At 40.0% G+C, this 26,162-nt stretch overlaps 1 protein-coding gene across 1 annotated transcript in view; it reads left to right on the top strand.

Annotated features, from left to right (window-relative positions):
* Positions 1–26,162, top strand: part of LOC126355027 (tripeptidyl-peptidase 2) — a 283,245-nt gene that overhangs the window by 149,175 nt on the left and 107,908 nt on the right. The window contains exons 12-13 of the mRNA XM_050005173.1: positions 13,442–13,598; positions 13,679–13,866. Of these exons, the coding sequence (XP_049861130.1) occupies positions 13,442–13,598; positions 13,679–13,866 (345 nt within the window). The remainder of the gene's footprint in view (positions 1–13,441; positions 13,599–13,678; positions 13,867–26,162) is intronic.

The following is a 26,162-nucleotide window of genomic DNA, read 5'->3' as shown; positions in this document are numbered from 1 at the left end:
TAGGTTTCTATTTAGTTCACCTACTATATTCAGAAAGTGATTATTAAATACTGTACATATATGCGACTTATCAGTAACACGGACTTTCCCTCTACACACTGATTCTATATCCCTGACCTCTCTCTGCAGACCAGCCACTTCCTTTACGACTGACCATATGATGGTTTTAATTTTATCCTGAGAGTTAGCTATTCTATCTGCATACCACATTCTTTCTGCCTTCCTAACAACATTTTTAAGCACCTTACAATAATTTTTATAATAGGCCGCTGCATTAGATTCTGACTGTTTCTAACGTATTGATATAATTGCCACTTTGTTCTAAAAGATATTCTTATCCCTCCAGTCAGCCACCCGGGCTGCCTATTTGTGCTAGTACCCTGTTTTGAACGTTCTAACGGAAAGCAACTTTCAAAGAGCATGAGAAAAGTCTTGAGAAGAGCATTATATTTATCGTCTACTGTATCAGCGCTATAAACATCTTGCCACTCTTGTTCCTTGACAAAGTTTACAAAGGTCTCTAAAGCAACTGGATCAGCTTTCCTAAACAGCTGATGACTATATTTAACATGTGATGCAGCACAAAAATCTTTTAGAGGTAAAATTTGCGCATCATGATCTGAAAGGCCATTCACCTTTTTGCTGACAGAATGCCCTTCTAGTAATGAGGAATGAACGAAAATATTGTCTATGCTTGTTCTACTGTTCCCTTGCACTCTCGTTGGAAAGAATACGGTTTGCATAAGATTATATGAATTAAGGAGGCCTACCAGCATCCTCTTCCTTGCACAATCACTTATATTGAAGTCACCACATATAACTAACTTTTTGTATTTCCTATAAAGTGAACCAAGAACCTCCTCTAGCTTTAGCAAAAATGTTGTGAAATCAGAGACTGGGGATCTATAAATAACAACAGTTAGAAGTTTAGCTCCATTAAATTTAACCACACCTGCACAACATTCAAACACCTTTTCAGTGCAGTACTTTGAAACATCAATTGACTCAAATGGGATGCCGTTTTTCACATACATGGCTACTCCCCCACACCGCAAAGAGCTCCTGGAAAAGCTGCCAGCCAACCTGTATCCTGGTAAAGGAAGCCTCTGAACTATCTCATTATTTAAGAAGTGTTCAGATATACCAATAATTTCCGAGTCAACATCTATAAGCAGTCCACTAACTTTATCTCTAATACCTTGTATATTTTGATGAAATATACTAATTCCTTCATTAATCGGATACCTAAGCTTTGTCAAAAGTGGTTCCTTTGTTAGAGAGACTTCCCTTAAGCAGGAATACCTATCAGCTGACTTCAATCTAAAAAAGGTGCAGCTCTGACACCCACTACTGCAGGAATTTTCCCATGAGTGATCCCACCACCCCCACCTATGCTGTCACCTATAAGCCTTGCCAACCTCCCCTTTCCATACCTGTTGAGGTGCAGGCCATGTCTAGTGAAACCCGTCCTGCTGATAGACTCCACCGACACCACTGAAATGTGACCCATGCTTTCTGTCATCAGTGCACCCCCAAGCCTCATGTTATTATGCCTGACGGCTGTATTAAGATGAGGTCGATCGTGACGCTGAAACAGTTCCACGAAATGCACATTCGTGTTGCCAGTGTGAGTGGGTATCTTTTCTAGGTCGCCATCTACATCATACTCCCCATCCCTATCAATACTATTACCAGCCCCAACCACAATCACTACCTGATCCTCTTTAGTAAAATTCCTACATAACCCCCCTAAGTTAACAGTCTCCTGGGCCAATCCTGCATTAGGCTTCACAATGCCGGTGACCTGGTACTCACTCCCCAACACTTCCTGCAACTGCTGGCCTATACCTCTGCCATGAGAACTACCTAACAGCAGAACCTTCTTCTTCCTTGTCGACTTTGCAACTGTTCTAGCCACCGTAACTACTGAGGTCTGCTGCATACTTCCTACATCTACAGCTACTAGAGATTCGTCTCCACTAGACTCTGGCAGTTGGTCATATCTATTGCAAACACCAATAGTAAAACTATCTGAAAATCTCCTTCTCCTAGCAGATCTCTTACCAACAGCCAGCTACCATTCCCCAACACCCTTCTCCCTCCTCATCCTATCTAGCTCCTCCTGTGCGTTTTTCAACTGCACCTGAAGGGCACAGATCTTATGCTCCTGCTCCTCTATCAACTTACTCTTGCTACATAACCTACAGTTCCAGGAGAGGATCTCACCAGAATTCCCACTGGCTTTCCCACTGCATTCCCCCCAGTGAAAATACTTCGAACAAGTCTCACACCGCAATCCACTACTCACGAACCTACGGGAAAGCCCACACTTCTCACTCATGGTAAAATTTTACTCTTTTTAAGTTCCGCTACTACTATAAGACGTTTAAACCTGACTACAATAATCACAAACTTACTCTACAAGGGAAGTAACTACTATTATTAACAGTATTAATAAACAACAAATGTGAATATAACAAAAGTCTAATACAGAAAGAGAATCAAACGTCTAATGACACAGTAACGAAGCTGAAAACAGTTCCCAAAAGGTTCTTCTGAAATTATTTCACCAGAAAAAACAAAAAAAACACTGGTTGAAGACTACTAAATTTACTAAATAAACCACTATACACAAATAATTAACCAGTACTTAGCTTTCGATGCGCCACTACAGCTGCAACTGGTCAGCGCGGAATGTAAACACAGCTAAGAGGTTACGTTGCTCGATACGAAACGCTCACAAATATCACGTGACAACACAAGAAAGGCAGAGGCGAACGAAGAAACCACTAATATGTCACTTATATAGTAAATATGATCACAAAAACCGTTAAAATATGTATCTGAAACGTAAAAATATATAAAAACTTAGAGAGCGATCTCACACACAGTCACTCGCTTATGACGTCACACCAAAGACCCCCAAGATCTTGATATTCATGCAAGTGGTTCTCTTTTCTCCAAAGCTTTCTTTAATTTTCTTGTAGGTAGTATCTATCTTACCCCGAGTGATATGCGCCTCTACATCCTTACATTTGTCCTCTAGCCCTCCCTGCTTAGCCACTTTGCACTTCCTGTTGATCTCATTTTTGAGATGTTTGTAGTCCTGTTTGCCTGCTTCATTTACTGCATTTTTGTATTTTCTCCTTTCATCAATTAAATTCAATATCTCCTCTGTTACCCAAGGATTTCACTAGCCCTCGTCTTTTTACCTACTTGATCCTCTGCCGCCTTCACTATTTCATCTCTCATAGCTACCCATTCTACTTCTACTGTATTTCTTTCCCCCATTCTTATCATTCGTCCCTAATGCTCTCCCTGAAACTCTGTACAACCTCTGGTTCTTTCAGTTTATCCATGTTCCATCTCCTTAAATTCCCACCTTTTTGCAGTTTCTTCAGTTTTAATCTACAGTTCAAAACCAATAGATTGTGGTCAGAGTCCACATCTGTCCCTGGAAATGTCTTAAAATTTAAAACCCGGTCCCTGAATCTCTGTTTTACCATTATATAATCTATCTGAAACTTTCTGGATCCCCCAGGCTGCTTCCATGTGTACAACCTGCTGTCATGATTCTTGAATCAAGTGAAAATTGTAAACTGTGTGCCATTATGGAGACTGCAGATGTGCGGCAGTCTTCCTTGGGGGCCTTTCGCAGGGAGTCTGTGGTTCTCTGCCAGCTCTGCATTGGCCACGCTTGGGTGACACATGGCTACCTCCTGCACTGTGATGAGCTGTCCTTGTTTGGCTGCCCTGCGACACCCTCTTCTGCTGACAACACGTCATTGGCCAATTTAGTTACACGTTTTATACGTGACTGTGGGTTTTATCATTCTGTATAAGTTTTTTTGCATGTCATTTGTCCCTTTGTGTTCTCCACTCTAATACTTTTAGGGGGATGTTTTAATGTGTTGCAGAGTGGCTGGCTTTTCCTTTTTATTCTTGTGGTCAGCCAGCCACGGTCATCTGCTCTCTTGTTTTTACCCCTTATATGTGTGTGTTACTCTCTGTGGTTTTCTTTTCCAGTTTTGTCCGTGGTAGTGTTGGTTGTCCTCCTGTCATTCTTTGGTTTCCTCTTTCTCCTGTTATTGTACTGTACGTCTCCTTTCTTTTCTTCTTTCCCTTGTGTAATTATTTTACTGGGAACAAGGGACCGATGACCTCGCAGTTTGGTCTCTCCGTCTTTAAACAAACAAACAAACAAACAAACAAACAAACCAACCAACCAGCCAACCAAGTGGCAATAGATGGTAAGTGGGCATGCCCCAACGACAGACTAGTTCAATGTGTGGGTGTGGCAGAATATCACATGGAGATTGAAGGGAAGAATATACCCAATTTCAGAGCAAAAGGCGTTGAAACCCTATTAGAGGATCAGTGCCACATAAGGTAAACCAGTCAAGTGTAATTTTGACCAGCGAGGTTGTTTTTTACATTTAGGGGGTTTGTGTGTAGTGTTAAAAGTGTGGGAATATATTGTGGGAGAGATCGTTTTATAGGCCAGGTTTGTATGTTAGTGCCCTTATGTCAATCCTTCAGCATATTGTGTACAGGAATACTTGTACTGCTGATGTGCTATGTATGGGAGCCAAGACTTTGCAAGAGAACATTTTTAGTGTGGAAGGAGTGACAGCTATTAGATTAGAGATATTGCAGGTGAGTTTGATGTAAACAGAGGTTTCTTGAGATTTCTAGGCAGATATCCAGAATGGTGATCTGCTGAGGTGAAAAGTGCTAGGCGTTACAACTATCGACGAATAGGAGCAAAATGCTTGAGCCCCAACTCGTAAGAACATAATTCGTGAATTTGAACTAGGTGAGTGAGTTAGGGTTTTGGGTGTACCGAAGAGAGAATAAGACAGGTGGCTCATAAACATGTTTGCATATGTGGAAGCTGCACTAGTTCCCATCGCTGTGCCACAGATATTTATAGGTATTTTTTCGTCTGCTAGGAGAAATATTTGTGGGGGGTATTGTACTTTGTGTTAGAAGTCTTGCAGTGGGTTGGAGGTGTCCAGTTGAGTAAGGTGTAAATCCTCCATATGGAAGCACAGTAACCAGCAGAGAGTTGGACAGATTGGTTAGGTTTGATGAGTCTGGAGTTTTGTGTGGTAGTGGTGGTGCTCAAGTATAACCTAGAGATCTGAATAAACATTAGATTTCTTGCTTGTCTTGTGGAATAGGTTCCTGCATCAGTACTTGTGGATGGAGATGTCTTACTGTTAAAAGACGTCCTGCAAAGTAATCATGTTACATTGTCACAGTGTTAATGCAGACTATATCTGCTGGAGGATAATGAGGATGGGGCATGTTTTTAGACTTTAAACACCTGATTTTTGCGTTTGTTGTGAGGTAGGTTCTGTAGAAGGGAGTCTATAGATGGAATATGAGAGAAGAATTGCTGATAGGTCATCAAGGGAGTAAGAAGGTGCAGGAGAAGGAAGACCACAGTGTGACTGTCATTTGAAATGACAGAGATATGGGTTTTAATAGTGTTTAGTCAGAAGAGTTGGTCATATATAAGTGTTTCCACAGTAGTAAAATAGACAGCTGTGGAAACATAAATTATTAAGGAACTTCCTCGCATATATAATCTGCCAGGGAGTTTCATATCAGCCTACATTCAGTGCAGAGGAAAATTCATTCTGGAAGTAGTCAGAAAACATCAAACATTGTCAGAATGGCCAACCGTAAACCATTTCATCATCATCATCATCATCATCATCATCATCATTTAAGACTGATTATACCTTTCAGTGTTCAGTCTGGAGCATAGCCCCCTTATAAAATTCCTCCATGATCCCCTATTCAGTGCTAACATTGGTGCCTCTTCTGATGTTAAACCTATTACTTCAAAATCATTCTTAACCGAATCCAGGTACCTTCTCCTTGATCTGTCCCAACTCCTCCTACCCTCTACTGCTGAACCCATGAGTCTCTTGGGTAACCTTGCTTCTCCCATGCGTGTAACATGACCCCACCATCTAAGCCTGTTCATCCTGACTGCTACATCTATAGAGTTCATTCCCAGTTTTTCTTTGATTTCCTCATTGTGGACACCCTCCTGCAATTGTTCCCTTCTTCTAGTACCTGCAATCATCCTAGCTACTTTCATATCCGTAACCTAAACCTTGTTGATAAAGTAACCTGAATCCACCCAGCTTTCGCTCCCATACAACAAAGTTGCTCGAAAGATTGAACGGTGCACAGATAACTTAGTCTTGGTACTGACTTCCTTCTTGCAGAAGAGAGTAGATCGTAGCTGAGCGAACACTGCATTAGCTTTGCTACACCTCGCTTCCAGTTTTTTCACAATGTTGCCATCCTGTGAGAATATGCATCCTAAGTACTTGAAACTGTCCACCTGTTCTAACTTTGTTCCTCCAATTTGGCACTCAGTCCGTTTATATCTCTTTCCCACTGACATTACTTTCATTTTGGAGATGCCAATCTTCATACCATAGTCCTTACATTTCTGATCTAGCTCTGAAATATTACTTTTCAAACTTTCAATCGAATCTGCCATCACAACTAAGTCATCCTCATATGCAAGACTGCGTATTTTGTGTTCACATATCTTAATCTCACCCAGCCAGTCTACTGTTTTCAACATATGATCCATAAATAATATGAAAAACAGTGGAGACAGGCTGCAGCCTTGTCGTACCCCTGAAACTACTCTGAACCATGAACTCAATGTACCGTCAACTCTAACTGCTGCCTGACTCTCCATGTAAAGACCTTTAATTGCTTGCAGAAGTTTCATACGGGTTTAAACATATAAGACTGTGTTCAGAGTGACAGTTCAATTAATATTTCTTGTACTTGAATTTCATCGTAACCATTGTGTTATACATATCTACTCTGAGGATGTTGTGCTTGTCCAATGTAGGTTGGCGATGCAAGGAGTTCATATGTTTTCGTCCACATAGGTACTTCCTCTTGAAGTTATTGCGAATGCTGTTCATTTTGAAGACCTGCATCAGTCCTAATGACATCACGTTATATATGGCCTTTTTGCTTAATTTGTTTGCCAAACTTCTGCAAGTTGGCAGTGCTTTTTGTAGTGTCAATAAAATCCTTGGATAAATCTCACTAGCTACTGTTACATTATGAAGTTAATAACTTTTATCTTGTGAGTGTAGATCTATTTTTATCATTATTCATTACTGGATGTTTCACTGTGATTAACAATATAACAGTAACTGTGTTTCAGTTGCAATTAATAGCTATGTATTTATCTCAGCACACAGTAGTTTTTATGTGACTGAAATTTGATCTTAATGTCCACTACAGCAAATTTGTTTCAGTGTGCCCGTATTTTTCACATAAGTGTTTTATCATGAAAATATTTTCCTCTTAATGCCATTGCAGTGAAGTAATAACAGTATTTCAAAGTATAATTATAAGAATGAATTTGTAAGACACGCCACTTTTATGATAACACAACAGATTCTGGCTGTCATCACGTTCTTTACTATATTTGCAGTTTGGTCTGAATAATGCTGTATTACAGCCTGTTAACGAAGGTCCAAGTATGTGAAGCAGGTTCCCAGATATGTGAGTGGCTTGAAGACTTCTTAAGTAATACAACCCATGTCCTGAACAACAGGTGCTTGTCAGAGATAAGGATATCATCAGAAGTGCCCCAAGAAATATCATAGGACCATTTTTATTTTTTATACACACAAAGAGTCTGACGGAGAATGTGAACAGTAACCTGCAACTGTTTGCTGATGACACTAGTGTGCAGGAAAGTGTCACTGTTAAGTGACTGTAGGAGGATACAGGATGGCTTAGGCATATATATTTGGTGTGATGTATGTCAGCTTACTCTAAATGTAGAAAAATGTAAGTTAATGTATATGAGTAGGAAACATAATCCTGTAATGCTCAGACACAGTGCTGCTTGACACAATCAAGTCGACTAAATGTTTATGCACAATGTAGCAAAACAACATGAAACAAGTGTGTAAGATTGATAGTAGGGAAGGCAAATGGAACACTTCCGTTTACTGGAAGAATTCTTATAAAACGTAGCTTATCTAGAAGAGAGACCTCATATAGAACACTGGTACAACCCATTCTTGACTACTGCTCGTGTGGTTTGGATTCCCACTAGGTAGGGAGCAATACAGAGGTGTGCAGGTAATTTTGTTGCCAGTAGGTTCGATCAGCTCATGAGGAAGACAGAGATGCTCAGTGAATGCAAATAGAAATCCCTGGAGGGAAGACTAAGTTTTTTTTTTCATTAAATGCTATAGAGAAAAGTTATAGAACCAGTATTTGCAGCTGACTGCAGAATGACTCTACTGCAGCCAACATACATGTTGTGTGAGGACCATGAAGACAAAGATACGAAAAATTAGGGCTTGTATGAATGCATAGAGAGTCATTTTTCCATCACTCTCCTTGCACCAGGCACACCTGACAAAAGAAAAATGAACACATTCAGGAACTTAACAGTAATTACTGGTTTTATTTATACAGAACTGGAATAGTGTAAGAAGTGGTACTAATCATTGTTCTGCATATTGTGCTGTGTACCAGACATGTTTCTTCAAATTCATAAACTGTGGTTATGCACACTGTGGTTATGCACACTGTGGTTATGCACACTGTGGTTATGCACACTGTGGTTATGCACACTGTGGTTATGCACACTGTGGTTATGCACACTGTGGTTATGCACACTGTGGTTATGCACACTGTGGTTGCTGAAGTGTAACAATACTGTGCCCTTGATGAACCTGAAATTGTAAAGAACTATCAGAAATTATAATGTCCATGGATTTCCTGAAAAGTACAGTACACTTTTGAAAAAAAAATATTATCAAGAGGCTGAATCATGCTATTAGTTCCAGGTGGAATGAAAACTAAGTCTTTTCATTGTCTTCCTAAAGACAGAGGTGTTATGTCCAGAGTAAGAGTCCAAAAAAATGTGATGAATTGTTTTGAGCAAATGATAAGAGTAGATTGAAAATTCAAGATTTTCGGAAATAAAGATATCCCCCCCACCTCCACACCCCTCCCAAGGACAGATGTAATGCTACGGAAACAATAATCCACTGATAACTTGTCACTAACGTTGTAGAATACGCGTGTGCCATAGCATTCATTGAGTTATAAGTGTCTGCCTCCCCCCCCCTCCCCCTCCTCCTCCTCCTCCTCCTCCTCCTCCTCCTCCTCCTCCTCCTCCTCCTCCTCATTTGAAATGATACAGTGCAGTTTGCATGCAGGTCAGGTCTTGCACAAAACCTGACTAGTTGGCTTTATGCACAGCATTTTAGGGAAAGTGAGATGCTTCATCTTCCCAACAGCTATACATATCTCTTTAGTATTACCCAGTAATGATATCACCTCTACACGTACACTTGACGTAAACTTTCACAATTTTGCAACTTCCTTTTCCATAGAATTTTCTGAATCTATTTAGCGAGGTCGAAGTAGGATAGAAATCATCTTTGCACGGTTGATGAAAAAATTAATTGGGCCAAATTACCATGAAACTCTGGACACTCCACAAAGACTGATGCTAGTGGCAACCACTGCTAATTATTATGGACATTAAATCAGTTGCAAATTGGAGCGAAAGATAACTGTGAATAGTTGTGAGAGAAACTATCAATGGAAAATCAAATTCACTTTACAAATTAAGATTGCTTTGTGCTATGTTATCTGTTTCCTATATTTAATCAACCATGTTTGAATGGCATCTGTGGGGTCTTGTCCACTCGTCACTAATAGGGTGCATATGGGATGCAGCATTCTAGGAATGCTATAATAACATTAGTTTTATTTCTAAAGAGCATTTGAGCATTTGACAGTACTAAACTTTGGAGATACGTCAAATGTCGCTAGCGAGAGGCAACATGAAAACAGTAAAGTTCTTGCTATACGCAAAGTTCCTTGAAGTTGACATGTCACTGATAACTATGTCTGCGATTTGATGCCAATCTATGCCACCGGAGCTAGTAGGAGCGGGGTTTATATGCACTTGTTGCAGGGGGCACACCTGCCACGGTGCGGTCCAATTCTTCGTACCATTGGCTGTCGTTTACTCACCGCCTCCTTTGGTCTTGCGTTCCACATCTTCGTTCCAGCGATTGTGATTGCGCCAGAACAAGATCTACTACATTTTCTTTCTTTCTTCTTTTTCTTTTAATTTTATTTTAATATGAGGTCATAATGTGCCATTGTAATGTCCTGGAGACTGGTCCCTGCTCCTGGACATTCATTCTTTTCCACAGACTGCAGGCTTTCAGTTAATAAATGATGTGGTGTGATGGCCTTCAACTGTATACTCTCTGGCTCAGAGCTGAAATATTAAAAATTTTGGCTAGTTTCGTTGTGTAGGGGCTGGGATGCGTAATTGCCTCATTACAAGCCAAATACTGCTGAGTCTACAGTATACAATATGAATATTATACACATAAATTGAATGGTCATACGTTCCTATCACTTGGCAATTGCAAATGTAATGTAGAAATTTATGACTGAAAGATTGCAGTTAAATAAAATCTGCAGGTACTCTCTTAATGACTTTAAATGATGAGTACTATAGTAGAAGTACTTAAGAATGCAGTACATTTCTGCAAACACTTAATGGTGTTGATCGTCCAGAAATTAAATAAAATATAAGTTGAATAACAGGGAAACAATAGATTCCTTCTGTACGTAATTAGTTATGAACAACAACATAGCTCGCAAGATATTCACTTCTAAACCCGCAGTAAGTCTTCACTGTAGAAGCCGCGGAAATCTCGCAAATGCACAAGCGGGCACTCCGAAGTATTTCTATCTGCCGTGACCATGCACAAACTGCTCCTCACTCTCCCAAGTCTCTGCTGCAACTGTGCATCCGTCATGCCGTTCTGTCCCAGACCCCCGTCCTCTCCCATACTGTCCTCTCAATTCCATCCAGTCTCCCCATTCACGAGCGCTGTGATAGGCTAGAGCACTCCCGCCATGTGTTCAAGCCAACACACATTCACAAACACAATGAAACACATTCGAAATACTGGATTTACATTTAAATAACTTGAAATTAAATAAATATTCCTACAGATGGGCTATGAACGTGCTCTAACATACATTATTATAGATATAAACAAGTTAAATAAATATATATCAAAGGAATAATGGATAATTGAATGTAGTAGAGTTAATTCGGGTGATGCTGAGGGAATTAGATTATGAAATGTCATGAGTATCGTTGATTGGTAAGAAATTGTAGTAGCTGTGAGTTTGTGTGGATGTGAGTTCTTATTCATTTACCATGAATGTAATTTAGCTATCATAAATCAATATCTATAAATTGATTTTTCCCACTGCATTTTCCAGCTGGATGACATGCGATGGTGGAATTGACGTAAACCGTTTAGCATGTTCGCAGCATGTTTGCTCAATTTACTTTATCATACATATTAATTTAGGAAATAACTTACAGCTAAGGCATTTCCTAAATTAATCTGTATGATACAGTAAGCCAAGCAAACCTGCTGCAATATATGGCTTGTATTATTTTAGAACTGGTTGGTTTCATTGGTGATATGTAGTGACCATATTATGTGCAATTGCATATTGAATATGCGTTTTTATATTTGGCTCCTTTTCACCAGTTATTGTATATTTTAACTAAAAACTAACCGGTGGTAACTCATTGAGGTACATGGGTTGAAGCTGTGTTGTTTTACAGTGAATATTTCGAGGCCATTAGAGGCATGGTAAACGACTTTGATAGTGCAGAGGCTTTGACAGTTTGCCAATGCAAGGAAGCTTTTAATGATTCTGGTATCAAAGACATTTCTGTGATGAACACTCATTTTTCCCATATACCTGCAAGTGTTAAAAAACTCGAAACTGAAGATTTGATGTTGAATGAATCTGTTCAGTTAAAGAATAAAATTATTCTAGTGAAAAACTCGTTACCAGAGGTATTCCCAAGAAACCTTCAAGAATAGTTTGAAAACATTTAAAACCATAACCCAGGCTTTGAACCCACATGCCAAATTGATAGTTTTATTAATGGGACGGGTGAAGTGCCAACATAACACACAAGTTAAAGTGCTGCCCAGGTACCTCAGTTGATGCAGGACAGTCCTTTTCCGCTCATAAAAATGTTTTGAATAAGCGAAGACACAATCTTACTACTGAACATTGGTTGCTTATGTTTACAATAGTAGAAAAATGTAAAATAAATTATAAATGTTGCTTTAGTCCAATAGTATTAATTAAAAGTTAAGGCTGTTCAAAAAAATTCATGATTCTATGTTTTAAAATAAAATATTACGGAGTGTTTGAGCATGCCCCTCTGTATGCTATATATCTCAGAAGTTGGTCATGTACATATTGATTGTTTCACTGTGACTCACTCTCATCGCATCTACTTGTTACCGACAACAAAGGCAAAGAAGGAACAATTCTTGAAACATGGTATGCATCCCGTTTTGCAAATTCTTAGAACATAATCCCAGAAAAGTCCCTTTCCTAAACTCTACCAGAAAGTATTCAGAAAATATCTGCGTTCTAAATGTACCGATTTTTCACATGGCCGGTGCTCTTCCTCGTTATTGATTTACGCAGGTTCAACTATGAGATATAATGTATGCAGTAACCACCATGTATCCCCCCCCCCCCCCCCCCCCTTATTTGATCTTGCATATTTCGACATTTTTCTTGCATATTTGAAACTTTTTATGATGCATATAATACAGTCTATAGCCATGTGTATGATGTAATCTGATGAAAGTTTTTTATTTTCTTTGTGCTTAGTGTTGTTGAAGAAATGTGATTTATTTTTTCTTCTCTTTCATCATGTTATAATTGTGAACGTTTTCATCTGTGAACTACTTAAAACTTTTGCTGAAGGTGTGTCAGTAATAGAACTAAAATGCATTCTGGCAACTGAGTTTGTGCTTTAGTTACTTAAACCAGAATTTGTTTAAAAAATAAGTTTGACAATTCTGCTGTAGAGATTATGAGTTTAGTTTGATTAATAGCTGCTGTGTTAATAATAGAATGTCATTTAAGAGTAAAAGATGCAGTACATTTGTTTCTTACTGGAATACTTGTATCTGTAGCTTCCATTAATGCTCACAATTGCTTCCTTCATGGTGTGGCCACTAGTTTGTTGCCTATTATGTGCTGGTTGACTGACCTTCAGGCTGCAGAACTCACAGTATCAGACACTTATCAAATCAATAAAACATTTAATTACTGGGCATATTTTAACATTTTTTAGTGTTGACATTCTGTAGCTCAGTGCAGTCTGAAACTCTCCATATGTGTTTTCAGCAGTGTTCATGTGGGTGCAACAAGTTAGTAATTCACACTTTTTTCCTCCAAATAAAAAATTTCTGCTAATATTGAAATTGTAAATTTAGTTGTAATGTACATAGACGTATAGTAATCATCCTCCAACTATGCATTTAAATTTCAGATCACAATGACAAAATTGACTTCCGGATCAAGTTCGCAGTGACATGCAGTGAGCCTTGGGTGCAGTTTCCGTCACACTTGGACTTAATGTATATGGCACGAACTTTCAGTGTGAAAATAGATCCTACTGGCCTGCCGGATGGTGTGTTCTTCACAAGGTAATTACTTCCCTCTTAGTAAATTACCTTAATTTAGTGGCACCATAGGTTGCTAATAGATCTTTCCCTCTGTTTTCCAGTTTGAAGGCATATGACATCAGCTGCACCAACAAGGGACCATTATTTCAAGTACCAATTACTGTGGTGAAACCACTTCAAATACCTCGTGAACTGCTTCGCCCAGAAATGTCTTTTAAAAATATATTATTTAAGCCAAATACTATTCATAGACATTTTGTATTGGTGCCTGATAAAGCAACATGGGCAGGTAAATATGACGGCGAAACTGTAATAATGCACTTATTGTTTATGATGTGGGAAGTGATTAAAAAATGCACAAAATATACACCTTATTAAAAGTTAATAAATTGCCGTCTAGGTCAGCAAAATGTAGGAGATGATCCACAGACTACTGGGAACAGGAATTGCTTTCTCATTGCAGCTTTTTTTCCCCCCTTTAAGCCCTTCTGCTGCTGTTGGTGTGTGTATATATGTTATCGTGAATGACCGAAATTGGAGTGTGGCGACTTTCACTGGTGAAAGTCAACAGATACCAAATACGCCAGTGAAAGATCGAATATTTCATTACATTGTTGTACATTCGGATGCTCTCCGGTGTGTGTCGACAATCACAGATATGCTTTGGTGGAGGTCCAAAAGAGAAGAGTCAAAAAACAAGCGACTGGCTCTCTCCTTCCAAATCCTCTTTTCTGCTCGGAGTCAATCAGCTTTGTCAGTCTTGTGCAAGCTTTGACAATGCAAGCAACATGTTCTTAATTTTTTTTCCGATACCTTAATTTATATTAAACAGATACTGCAGTAAATCGTGATCTTCTTCATGAAAAGTTAAATGTATTAATTACGGGTAAATGAGAAGACAATTGTTTTTATTTTTCTCAAGAAAAGTATTCTAAAATACTTTCTGAAGTGGTTTCTGCTAAAGTTAAATGCAACATACCTTTGGATTATAGATGATTAAAACGTTTTGATGTTTTAAAAATTAATGAAGAAGAGAAGTTAATTGTACCATTAAAACCATGGTAAACAAACAAACAGTATTATGTTAACAATGAAGAATTGTACAGTATACTATATGAAACTCGTATCACAATAGGCCATGGAGGAAGAACACGTATGCTTAAAGAGTTGAAAGTTAAATACAAAAATATTTCATATGAAGTTGTAATGTTGTATTTAAATTTATGCAAACAGTGTCAAATGAAACACAGTACACCTAAGAAAGGTATTGTTGCGAAGCCAATGGTTAGTTCTGAATTAAACCCAAGATGTCAAGTTGATATGATAGATCTACAGTCAAACAGAGATGGCGAATGTAAGTTCATAATGGTGTATCAAGATCATTTAACTAAGTTTGTCCAGCTACGACCTTTGAAAACTAAAAGAGCTGAAGAAGTAGCGCATCATGTTCTTTCAGTATTTTTAACATTTGGTGCACCAGCAATATTGCAGTCATATAATGGTAGAGAATTTAGTAATCAAGTCATATCCGAAATATGCGCTATCTGGAAAGATGTTAAAATGGTTCATGGAAAGCCTTGTCACAGTCAGACACAAGGCTCAGTTGAAAGGGCCGATCAGGATATACAGAATATGCTAACTGCATGGATGAACGATAACGATACAAATAAATGGTCAGATGGTTTATCCTTTGTTCAGTTTGCCAGGAGCACTAGATACCACGAAGGAATACACCAAAGTCCTTATGAAGGCATGTTTGGCATTAAAGCAAAAAGAGGCACAGCATCATCTTTTTGGCTTGGCGAACAAATTGCGAATATTGAAACTGAAGAAAACTTTAAGAAATTGCCAATACTTCTGAAACCGAAGAACAGCTTGAAGAAACTGTTAATGCTTACAAAAAAAATTTGAGCGGTGGTCATACTGAAAACCATATTTAAAAAAAAATAAATGAAGAGGACCTACAACCTACAATGTCTTCACATCAAATTCTGTCTGAAAAACACGAGTTGATTTCTACAAAAGGAGCGGCCGCGAAAGAAAATCTTAAACTGCAGGCAACACAGGTGTTACGAAACTCACAAAAACAATTTCCTCCTGCTCAAATTGGTGATAATGTACGAATACAAGTCCCTGATGTTGACCGTGGTCGTACAGATAGCTGAAATGTGTTAGCGGTTGTTGTTGGAATAGAAGACTCAGGCTTCTATAAACTGGCAAATAAAAATGGTACCCTCAAGCAGCTTTACACACGTAATCAGTTCGTAATTTGTAAAGAAAAGTTACTTTTCATAGATGAGATTTCTTTTCGAGAAATGTCGCGGAGAGAAGCAGCTGCAGCTAATTCAAGAAGCGGGGGACAAGGCTGTACACATGGTCATTGCAAAAGGAAGTGTTCCACAAATAAATGCAGTTGTAAAAGCAGGGGACTCTTGTGCAATTCAAAGTGTCATAAAGTTTAAGTTGCTGCAATAAATAAGATTTGAATCACATCAGTAATTTTTTAATAACTATTATCTTTTCTCATGTAGAATGTACTGTGTATTTTAAATTCTTGGTCATTCCTTTCAGAAAGAGGCAAAAAAGTTCAGTCACCCTTGTGACGTTTTATAGCGACTGAATTACGGAGAAGAAAATATAAATCTCCAACATGTTCAGCATTCACCATTAGTGCATGGTGAATGTCAACATTTACTGGTGTAAGTCAGAAATAAGGGTATTTAGCAAATATTTCACACATGCACTAAAGCAACTATGTGAATGTTGACATTCACCAGTGAAAGGTGACATTCTCCAGATTTCGGTGTTTCACTGTAACATATACACATCTTGCTAAACTGTTACCCAGGTGTTTTGGATGTGGATGTGTGTGCTACTCTGGTTTTCCTACATACTGTGAATGCCTGAATGTGCCCTGAGATGTCCTCTCACTTCTGCGGATGAGTTACTTCCATATCTTTGTGAATAAAAAAAGTTTAGAATATTTATCATACAACATATGTTCCTCATTGTGTGCTATCTTTTGCAACAACAAAGAATGGGGGGGGGAGGGGTCGATATCTTGAATTGTTTGCGAGATATGATGATTTTTATGACCACATGATTTGCGAGCACAAAGACACAAATGAGCTCATCGCACACGACTGTTTTTCGGATATAAAACCCAATAACTTGGAAACAAAATAAGATATTTTTCTGCTCTCATTTGTAAATAAAATTTCAATGTCTTGTCTACATTTAGTTCATTGCAATGTATGAGCTAAAATCAACCATACACAAAGTTTACGCAATGCGTTTTCTCCTTTGCGAACTCTTTAAAATTTTTTGCAATGTTTTACTTAATTTGATGCAGCGCAATAAGTATGATGGAAAAGAAAAAGATATTTACTTCTTTACTGAGTGAAGGTATCAGACTGTAAGATGTGTAAAAGTCAATTTTTTTTCATCTAATAGTTTTTAAAAAATCGGGTGATAAGTATTTCATATTGGCTGGAACACCATTTCTTAGCACAGGCACCAGCATTTGCTGTGCTGTACAGCCACAACAAAAGCCACAGCACATCCATACCAACGAAAGGATTAATGTTAAAATAGATCAGTGAAAAATAATAAAATGAATGCTAGTATAATATAAACCTTGCTTATGGAAAAAGAAAACCATAAAAATTGAGGAGGTGGTGATATTCTGCTGCCCATGTGAACTACACAATATCCTTGTCCATCCCTACTCCACCCCTGTTTCCAGTCACATGCCTCATGGCTCATATCCCGGCAATAGACCTGTATGAAAGATCTGCCTCATACAACGTCCCACTACTACCTATTCCATTTTGGTCACTGGCATGTCCCAGCCTGCCAAAGGCAAGGCCAGATGTAAAGACAGCCATGTGATGTACCAACTTAGCTGCAACCACTGTGCAGCATTCTTGTGGCCATGATAACTAATAATCTGTCTGTCAGTGTGAACGGCCACTGCCAAATTGTGACATACAGCTTGCCCACATAGTTGCTGAACATGCCACCCAACAATGTGCTTCACGTTAATGATTGCTTCACAGTCTGTATCACGTGGATTCCCCTCTAGGGAGGGCTCACCACTCTTTTGTAAATTCGTGCTTTGCTGCTATGGGGCACCAGCCTTTGCAGCACCTTTTTCTTATCTGTGCTGCATGTTTATTCTCCTGCTATTCTTTTCCTCTCCCTTGGAGAACATGTTTTGAATGTTTTTGGGAATGTATTCTGAAATTTTAGTAGCCTGACATCAGAACAGTTAGCATGTATCCCCTGGTACAGGCCAAGTCCAGAGAGGGGTGATTGCCTGAGCTGTGACTTTCCCAAATTGCAGTTAGTGCCTCTTTCAAGAGTTCTGAGATTTGAGCAGTTGGAAGGAGTGTGCCATCAGAGATGCTGCCAATCATAGGGGAGTTATTCACAATGAGCCAACCACTTTCTCAGTCTATGTCTACTAAATGTAAATGGAATGAGGCTAAAGATTCAAAGACTCTTCCAGCTGCACCTCAGTTCCTCATAATATCATGTACCAAAGGTGGTCAGTCCTTTGCTATAGTTAATCCACGTATTATTCAGAAAGGTATTGATGCAGTTGCAGGCACGGTGAAATCCTGCTCTTGTTTATGCAATGGACTTTGCTTCTGGAGACCAGTTGTAATTTTCAAGCCCAACAACTGCTTACAGCTTTGCTACCTGCTCGTGTCGAGGCCCACCGAACACTGAATTCTTCACGTGGTGTTGTTTATACTTGGCTGCTTGGTGGTCAGGACTGAGGGAGAAATCCAAACTTACCTCTCTTATCACAGCATCACTGCAGTCCATTGGATAAGGAAAAAGGTTGATGCAATCGTAGTGCGTCCAAGCACTCTCTTTCTCACATTTCATCAAATCGAGCTTCCATCAAAGATCAAAGCAGGCTATGAAGCAATCAAAGTCCGACTATACAATGCCAACCTGCTGCATTGCTAGCAGTGTTGGTGTTACAACGGCCTGTTCACATTTCCTGTAAAATGTAAAAATATGAGCAGATGTGTTATTTGTGGTAGGGATGCTCACAAGGGCTATTGCTAGGCTGCTCCTCCCTGCTGTACTAATTGTAATGGTGACCATTGCACCTTTTCCTGTGAGTTTCCCATGTATCTGGATGAACACGCCATTCCGGAGATCAGGATGAAGGAAAAAGTGTGTTACCCTGTCACTGACAAGTTATTGGCTTGTTGAAAGCCCTTCATCTTACCATCCGGCACCTAAAAGTGCCGTTCTTGCTACGCCTCGCTCCATGAAGGACATGTCCATGCAGTCTTGAGAGGTGCAATTCAACATTGCAGTCATAAAATCGCCCAGTATCGTGGCAGCATCCCACTCCCATTCTCCTCTAGCTGTGCAACGAGGCACCAAATCTGTGCTTCTGGTGGCAAAATCACCTGCTGCACAACCAGCAGGCAGGAAAGAACAAAAGGAATTATCCCGCGAAGAATCTGTGGTCCCTCCAGCCAACAAACATTTGAGACTTCTTCTGTCAACTGCAAAGGCTCAAAGAAATCAAAGGCAGACAGTTTTCCTTACCCGACTCGTAGATCCTCTTCAATGGTGTCTCTGTATGATACCCTCCAGTTTGCTGGTGTACACCGCATAATATTTTTCTGCCCTGATATTTGCAAGCTGACCCAGTGAGAATTCTGATACCTCTGCTGATCTCATGGGATAAGAACTTCCGGCCTCTGCACCCTGTCGTAATGAGTTTTCAAAATACTGATACTCAGCAGCTGCCGAGGTGACTACCTTTCATTTGTTCCCTGATCCCCAATCCCCCTTATGACTCGTCTGCAGTGGAATGTTCATGAAATTAGATCGAACTACCAGGAAATGGGGCTGCTCTTAGAATTGCAGCGTCTGGTTGATTTTTGCCCCCAGGAAACAAAATTGCATTCTCGTGACCACTTTGACTTCTTGCATTTCCTTAAGGTCCACCTTGACCTTTCCCCCCATAGCATGACATTCCATGTCGTGGGGAGTCACGTGCTGCTGATCTGGGATGACATTCATAGCCAAATCATCTCACTAAACACTTGCTGCAAACTGTTGTGTTCTGCATTCTTCCTCGCTTCGCCTTTTCTCTTTGCAACTGCGTCATTCAGTGTCACCAGGCAGACTCCCTCCAGCTTATTGGTAAACTCCCTCACCCCATTTTGCTGCTCAGAGACTTCACACGATCCACTTCGGGGCTCTTCCAGAACCTATCTGGGAGGTGCCCTCATGACTGACTTCAACCAACTCAACCTCATGTGTGTTAACACTGGAGCACCCATGTTCAGACTCCGTGCACACCTATTCCCATTTGGATCTCTTGTTCTGCATTACACAGTGTGCCCATCATCTCGAGCGGTTTGTTCCCTTTGACATGTACTCATGGGACCAGTTCCTGTGTGCAATCAGTTTGCTGACTTCTATCGCACTTATGTGTAAACCCAATTTGCAGTTTTTTACCCCACTTATGTGTAAACCCAATTTGCAGTTTTCTAAGGCAGACTTAAGGCTTTACTCTTCCCTGTTTACCTTTGATGAGGAACATTTCCCCAGTTGTGATGAATAGGTAGAGCACCTCATGAACATTATCCTTGCTGCTGACTGTGCTGTGTCACAATCCCTTACTGGTCTGAGGCGTGCTGTGATGTGATTCGTGCACAGACACGTGCTCTCAACTTTTTTTAACAGTTTCCTGCAATAGCGAACTGTATCCATTATAAATGGTTGCATGCTCAGTGTCGTCGCATTCTTCACAATGGCAAAAAAACTAGCTGTATTTCATTTACTATTTCTTTAAACAGTTTCACTCCCTCTTCAGTCATGTGGGGCAATCTGACAGCTCTCTGGGAGCAAGACCCATTCCCTAGTTTCTGGCCTGATTATAGTAGATGAAGTCATTGTGGACCCTATTGCTATATCCAACACCTTGAGCCACTGTTTTGCAGAGATGGAAACAAATGGAAGCATCTCGGATGATACCCTTCTCTTCTCAGAATCATGAATGTTACAATGCCGCCTTTACTATGAGAGAGCTAGATCATGTGCTCACTTCAGCCCTATCTTTCACCCTAGGGCTGGATTTTGGTCACATGTAGGTGTTACAGCACCTTTCAGTTGCGAGCAAGCACTTTCTCCTTTATATGTACAATTGCATTTTGACAGATGGCATATTTCCCAGATTCTGATGTGAAACTACTGTCATACCCATACTTAAGCCTGGTAGGTACAGACACCTTCCTTCTAGCTACTGCCCCATTTCTCTCACCATCTGTGAAATGCAGGGTGATGGAATGTGAGATTCATGGGCAGCTGATATGGTGGGTTGAGTCTCACAATCTACTAACCTCTGGACAGTGTTGATTTCAAGTGCACCATTCTGCAGTTGACCATCTTGTCACTTTCTCAACCCATGTCATGAACGGTTATCTGCGGAAATACCAGACTGTGGCCATGTTTCATGACTTGGAGAAAGCTTATGACACCTGTTGAAGGACTATCCTCTGTAAGCTATACACATGGGGCTTCCAAGGCTAGCTACCCAGTTTCCTTATGGAATTTTTAAAAGACTTGGTTTTCAAGGTACCTATTGGTTCAACCTTGTTGGACACCTTCATCAAGGAGAACAGGGTGCCTCAAAGCTTTGTCCAGAGTGTTGCTCTCTTTGCTATAGTCATTAACCTCAATATGACCTGTCTCCTTTTTCCGTCAATGACTTTCCGATCTTTTGCAGTTTTCCACAGACTTGTCTCCTTGAATGGTTTCTTCAGTGATGTCTGTCATCTTTACTCGTGGAGTATTGACAATGGCTTTTGTTATTCCACTGACAAAACCATTTATATGAATTTCTGATGGCACCATGGGTTTCTTCCACCGTCTTTACATCATGGGCGTATCGTTCTTCCGTTCACTGAAACTCCGAAATTCCTGGGACTCATGCTTTATAGAAAATTTTCTTGGTTCCCACATGTCGTACCTGGCTGTACGCTGTACCCTCTATTCTGTGTCTAACATGTCCTAAGCGGTACTTCTAGGGAGTGGATCGGACCACCCTCCTTTGTTTGTACCGATCCCTTTGAAACTAGACAATGGGTGTTTCGTTTATGTATCTGCATGTCCAGCCATATTACGCCATCTTGATACAATCCACTATCGTGGAATTTGTTTGGTCACTGGCACCTTCTACACTAGCCCAGTTGAGACCATGTATGCAGAAGCTGCCGAAGTACCACTGTCATATTGGTGTGATGTTCTTGTCAGCAGATAAGCATGCTGCTTGTTTGGCATGCCTGGTCACCTACCTCCTTTTTCAATAACACCCTTGGCCGCCAGTGTGGAGCATGTGTCTGTTACTTCCCAGAGTTCACTTTCGGCTCCTACTCTGGCAGCTTAAGTTCATCACATTGGCTTCACGTGGCAACCCATGTTCATCTTTGATTTCATTTGTTTCCTAAGGTAACTGCACTGGATACAATCTGTTATAGTAAGTTTCTTGACCTTTGCACACAACTTAGAGCCATAAGTGTACACGAAGGTGCTGTCACTATGACCGACCGTGATAGTGGATGTGCCATCGTCATTGGCACCAACCATTTTTGGAATCGGCTTCCAGAACACTGCTTAAAGGTTAGAGCAGAGCTCCTCGCCCTCTATCAGGCCACCCAGTATATCCGGCGACACAGGCTTTTTAACACTATACTGTCCGGCGACACCACACTGGTGTCGTGCACAAAATAGCGGTCAACGGCCGGTGACACCACAGTGGTGTCGTGAGCAAGTGTCACGCAGTGGCCGGCGACAGCACTTTAGTATCTTTTGCATTCTGTTGGTGTTGTGTTTAGGTAACAATGAGTTACACACAACAAGTCTTTTGTTTTTATAAGTACTTGTGCCCTTTCATCATGGCAGACGAGAGAGACAATAAGATTATTTACGATGAATGCACGGACACCTTGTCTGATGTTTCGGATGACTTGGCCGATTGGGAAGAAGACATTGGATATCAAAAAAATGAAAGTGAAGCAGAATTGTCGGAAGATAGTGAAATACGTCCGAGAAGAACTAGGCAAACACTATGGTTGTTAACTGATTCAGATGAATCAGACGAAGAAGACCATGCACAGTGGTCAGACCATGATTTACCGAGGACCAATAATAAATTTGAAGGGTCTCCGGGTCCAAACATATTTCCAAAAGCTACACAGTGTCGAGGATATCGTAGAACTATTTATTGGGTACGATGTATTTGAATATATTAACAACGAAATCAACAAGCACTACAGTCAAAATTGCAACTGTAGGAAACTGGATTAAAAAATACCAAATTTGTTGACATTACGGGATCCAAACTTAGAAAATGGTTTGGGCTTGCTATCCTTATGGGAATTGTAAAGAAAAGCAAGGATTGATGATTACTCGTCAATGAATCTGTTGATAGACACAACAGTATTTCACAAAACAATGGCCCGCAACCGATTCAGACAAATATTATCATTTTTACATTTTTCCGACAACAATAATAAACCAGATAATGCTGACTGGATTTTCAAAGGGCAATTCGTAACTGATTAATTTTCCAAAAAGCTTAAAGAAAATTTTAATCTAAGTCAAAACATCTCAATTAATGAAGGAATGATACTGTGGCATGGACGATTAAAATTTAAAGTTTACAATCCATTGAAAGTGAGGAAATATGGCATACTCGTTCAGATGGTGTGTGATTAGTGTACAGGATACATTTCCTCATTCAAGATATATTCTGTCACTGGACAGCCTTTAGCAAAAACAGTGATAGAACCATTGACACCTTCTTATGTTAAGTGGCATTACTTCTACATGGATAATTATTATAACAATGTAGAACTTGCAGAGAAGTTACTTGAAAAGAAAATTAGAGTTTGTGGAACGATACGGCAAAATATAGGATTTTTTGTAAAAATTAAAGCGCGCAAAAGTAAAAGTGTTTGCAGCTTGTCATCAAAGGGAAAGTGAAGTATTTGCACAGGTATGGAGAGCTTCGAAAACTAAAACGATATGAATGATCTCTACAACACACATGCGACTTTCACTGATGGTCAAAGAAAATGTAGAAAAACCTTAAAGTGTATTACACTATAAGAAATACATGAAAGGAGTGGATCGAGCATACCAGTATTTGAGTTATTACCCTATTTACAGAAAAACTATAAAATTGTCAAAAATGTTTGCATATACCTCTTTAATTGTGCATTATTTAATGCATTCCGTACATATCAATATTTCAATACAGAAGAGTCTGATTTCATGATTTTTTATTGAAAGTGATTTGCGGATAAAAGCCCATGTGCCTGCTTCTGAGCAAAACTTCGAGGTTGCCACTACATTGTGTATGTCTCATCACATAAAACAACACCAGCTAATACTTATTTCTGAAACAAAAAAATGAAAGTGAAGAAACTGCCATGTATGCTCCAAAAACAAAAAAGAAAAGAACAACAAACAACTTAATGTGCAAGTCTTGTAGAGTTAAGTTACATCTTGGAGACTATTTTACTATCATATGAAAGAGAAATACTAAGTACCAAAGACAATGCAAATAAACAAATTTACAAAACAAACAAATTTTGTATTTATTTATGTAAGTAATCTTCGAAATTTTATGAAAGTTTGGGAACAGGGTTGAGAAGTTAAGAGAACTAACGATAAGATTAGTAAAACTTAACAATTTATAATCTCCCGGTAATGTCAAGAATGGCCGGCGACAAGCCAAGTAATTCGAATTAGCACTGCCGGCGCCAGGCGAATGAATTTGTATGAGACATGCGGCTGGCAGAGTGTTAATTGTGTCACACTTTGCGCACTTCAGAGCCTCTGTGTGCTGTACACAATCCATCCCTTAGTGCAACAGATTTAAGAAACTGCCACTTTCTTGCTGTTGAGTGAGCCACTGTGATGTTCATGTGGGTTCCTCATCAGATCGGTGTGACAGAAAATGAGGTTACTGTCAAAGCTGTAATCCTCCTGTGGTGTCATTTTGACATCACCACTGGTCTTCTCTCCATGGGAACAAACGCTAGGGAATTAAACCTCTCCTCTCCCAGCCACTTGGCTGACCTCATCTTGCTCTTGCGCCATGAGATCATCATTTTACTTAGGTTACGTATTGGGTATTGTTGATTTTGCTATTGCTATTTCCTAATTTGGTGATCCCCCTCCACTTTGTGCTCATTTGCTGTCACTCTGTGATGGTTCGCCATTTCCTGACCTAATGCCCTTTTTTTTAAACTACTTACATTCTAATTTACGTTTGATGCCTTGAGTTATTGGGTATTTTAGCAAATGACTGTCAACTGTTTTTTATTTCTTATCCATTGTAGCAATACAGCGAAGGGCATTTAATCTTTGGTTCAGAGCCTCCACTGCCTCTACAGCACATTTTGTGGACCTTTTCCCCTTATGAGCTTAGTTGTTTTTGCACCCTAAAAAAGTCTCGATTCTTCCCACTAACACCAGTTTTCTGAATTGGTTAGGTGAAAGTTCTTCCTACAATACATCCCTTGATTCCCATATCCCCCTTGGCCTCAACTTTCACTAGTCTGTCGTCCACCTGCTTATCCCTCTCTCTGCTCCCACTCCAGTGCTACACTCCTATCCCATCCATGCACTTATATAGATCTTTCCTCCTCTCACTCTTCACTCACCCTTTTGTCCCTCCCTTTCCGTGCCCTACACCTCTTCCTTACCCCCAGTATCCATCCCAGCTAGATTGCTGCCCACATCAGATGCAATTGCAGTTAGACCTTTGCACCTGGAGACTGTGTGTGTTGACACACAACAGTCGGAGTTGGACAATCGAAAGAATCCGCCAGATGGTACTAGTGTGTTCAGAATCGTCCTTGTAGTCTTTTGTGTGTGTGTGTGTGTGTGTGTGTGTGTGTGTGTGTGTCAGAAAGAAAATACCTGGATGCTGTAAAATGAAAACAATTGTAAGGGTCATAATGTCATTATCAGTGGAAAAAGTGTGGTCCACGTAAGAGCACTGATGTTCCAAACTCACCGCTAGAGGGATGTTGGTAAGCACCCATGTGATGCCCGGGTGAGTACACATTTGCCTACCACTGCTCTCAGTCTGTACTGGAAACAGTGAAATGTCTGCTTCAAAGAAGAGGAAAGGGGTGTAGTGCCAGACACTTGTAGGAATCTGGGGGTTAGAATTCATCAAAGAATAGCAGAGGGCTGCAGATTGCACTGTATGTCTGAAGTAAGGGCTAGACATGGGACAAGCAATTCAGGGATGGATGGATGGATGGATGGATGGATGGATGTCATTGGCCGTTGATGTTCAGTGTGGAACTCCATACTGAATTACCAGTACCGTTGTCCAGTACGTGGATGACCTGACTATTCAAGGCCAGCTAGTTTGGTATCAGACATTGGCAGGATTGAGCATTGGAAGTGTTGATGCTACTGTTAACTGCAGATTGGAATTTGACAAGGTGTGCACCCAGTGGGTGCCTCACAGTCTTCAACCAGCACAGGAAGTGTGTTGAATGATACTCTATTGAACATCTG

Source organism: Schistocerca gregaria, chromosome 3 (genome assembly GCF_023897955.1).
Source record: "Schistocerca gregaria isolate iqSchGreg1 chromosome 3, iqSchGreg1.2, whole genome shotgun sequence".
In the NCBI taxonomy this organism is placed as follows: Eukaryota; Metazoa; Arthropoda; class Insecta; order Orthoptera; family Acrididae; genus Schistocerca; species Schistocerca gregaria.
This window is presented reverse-complemented; position numbering and strand designations above follow the sequence as displayed.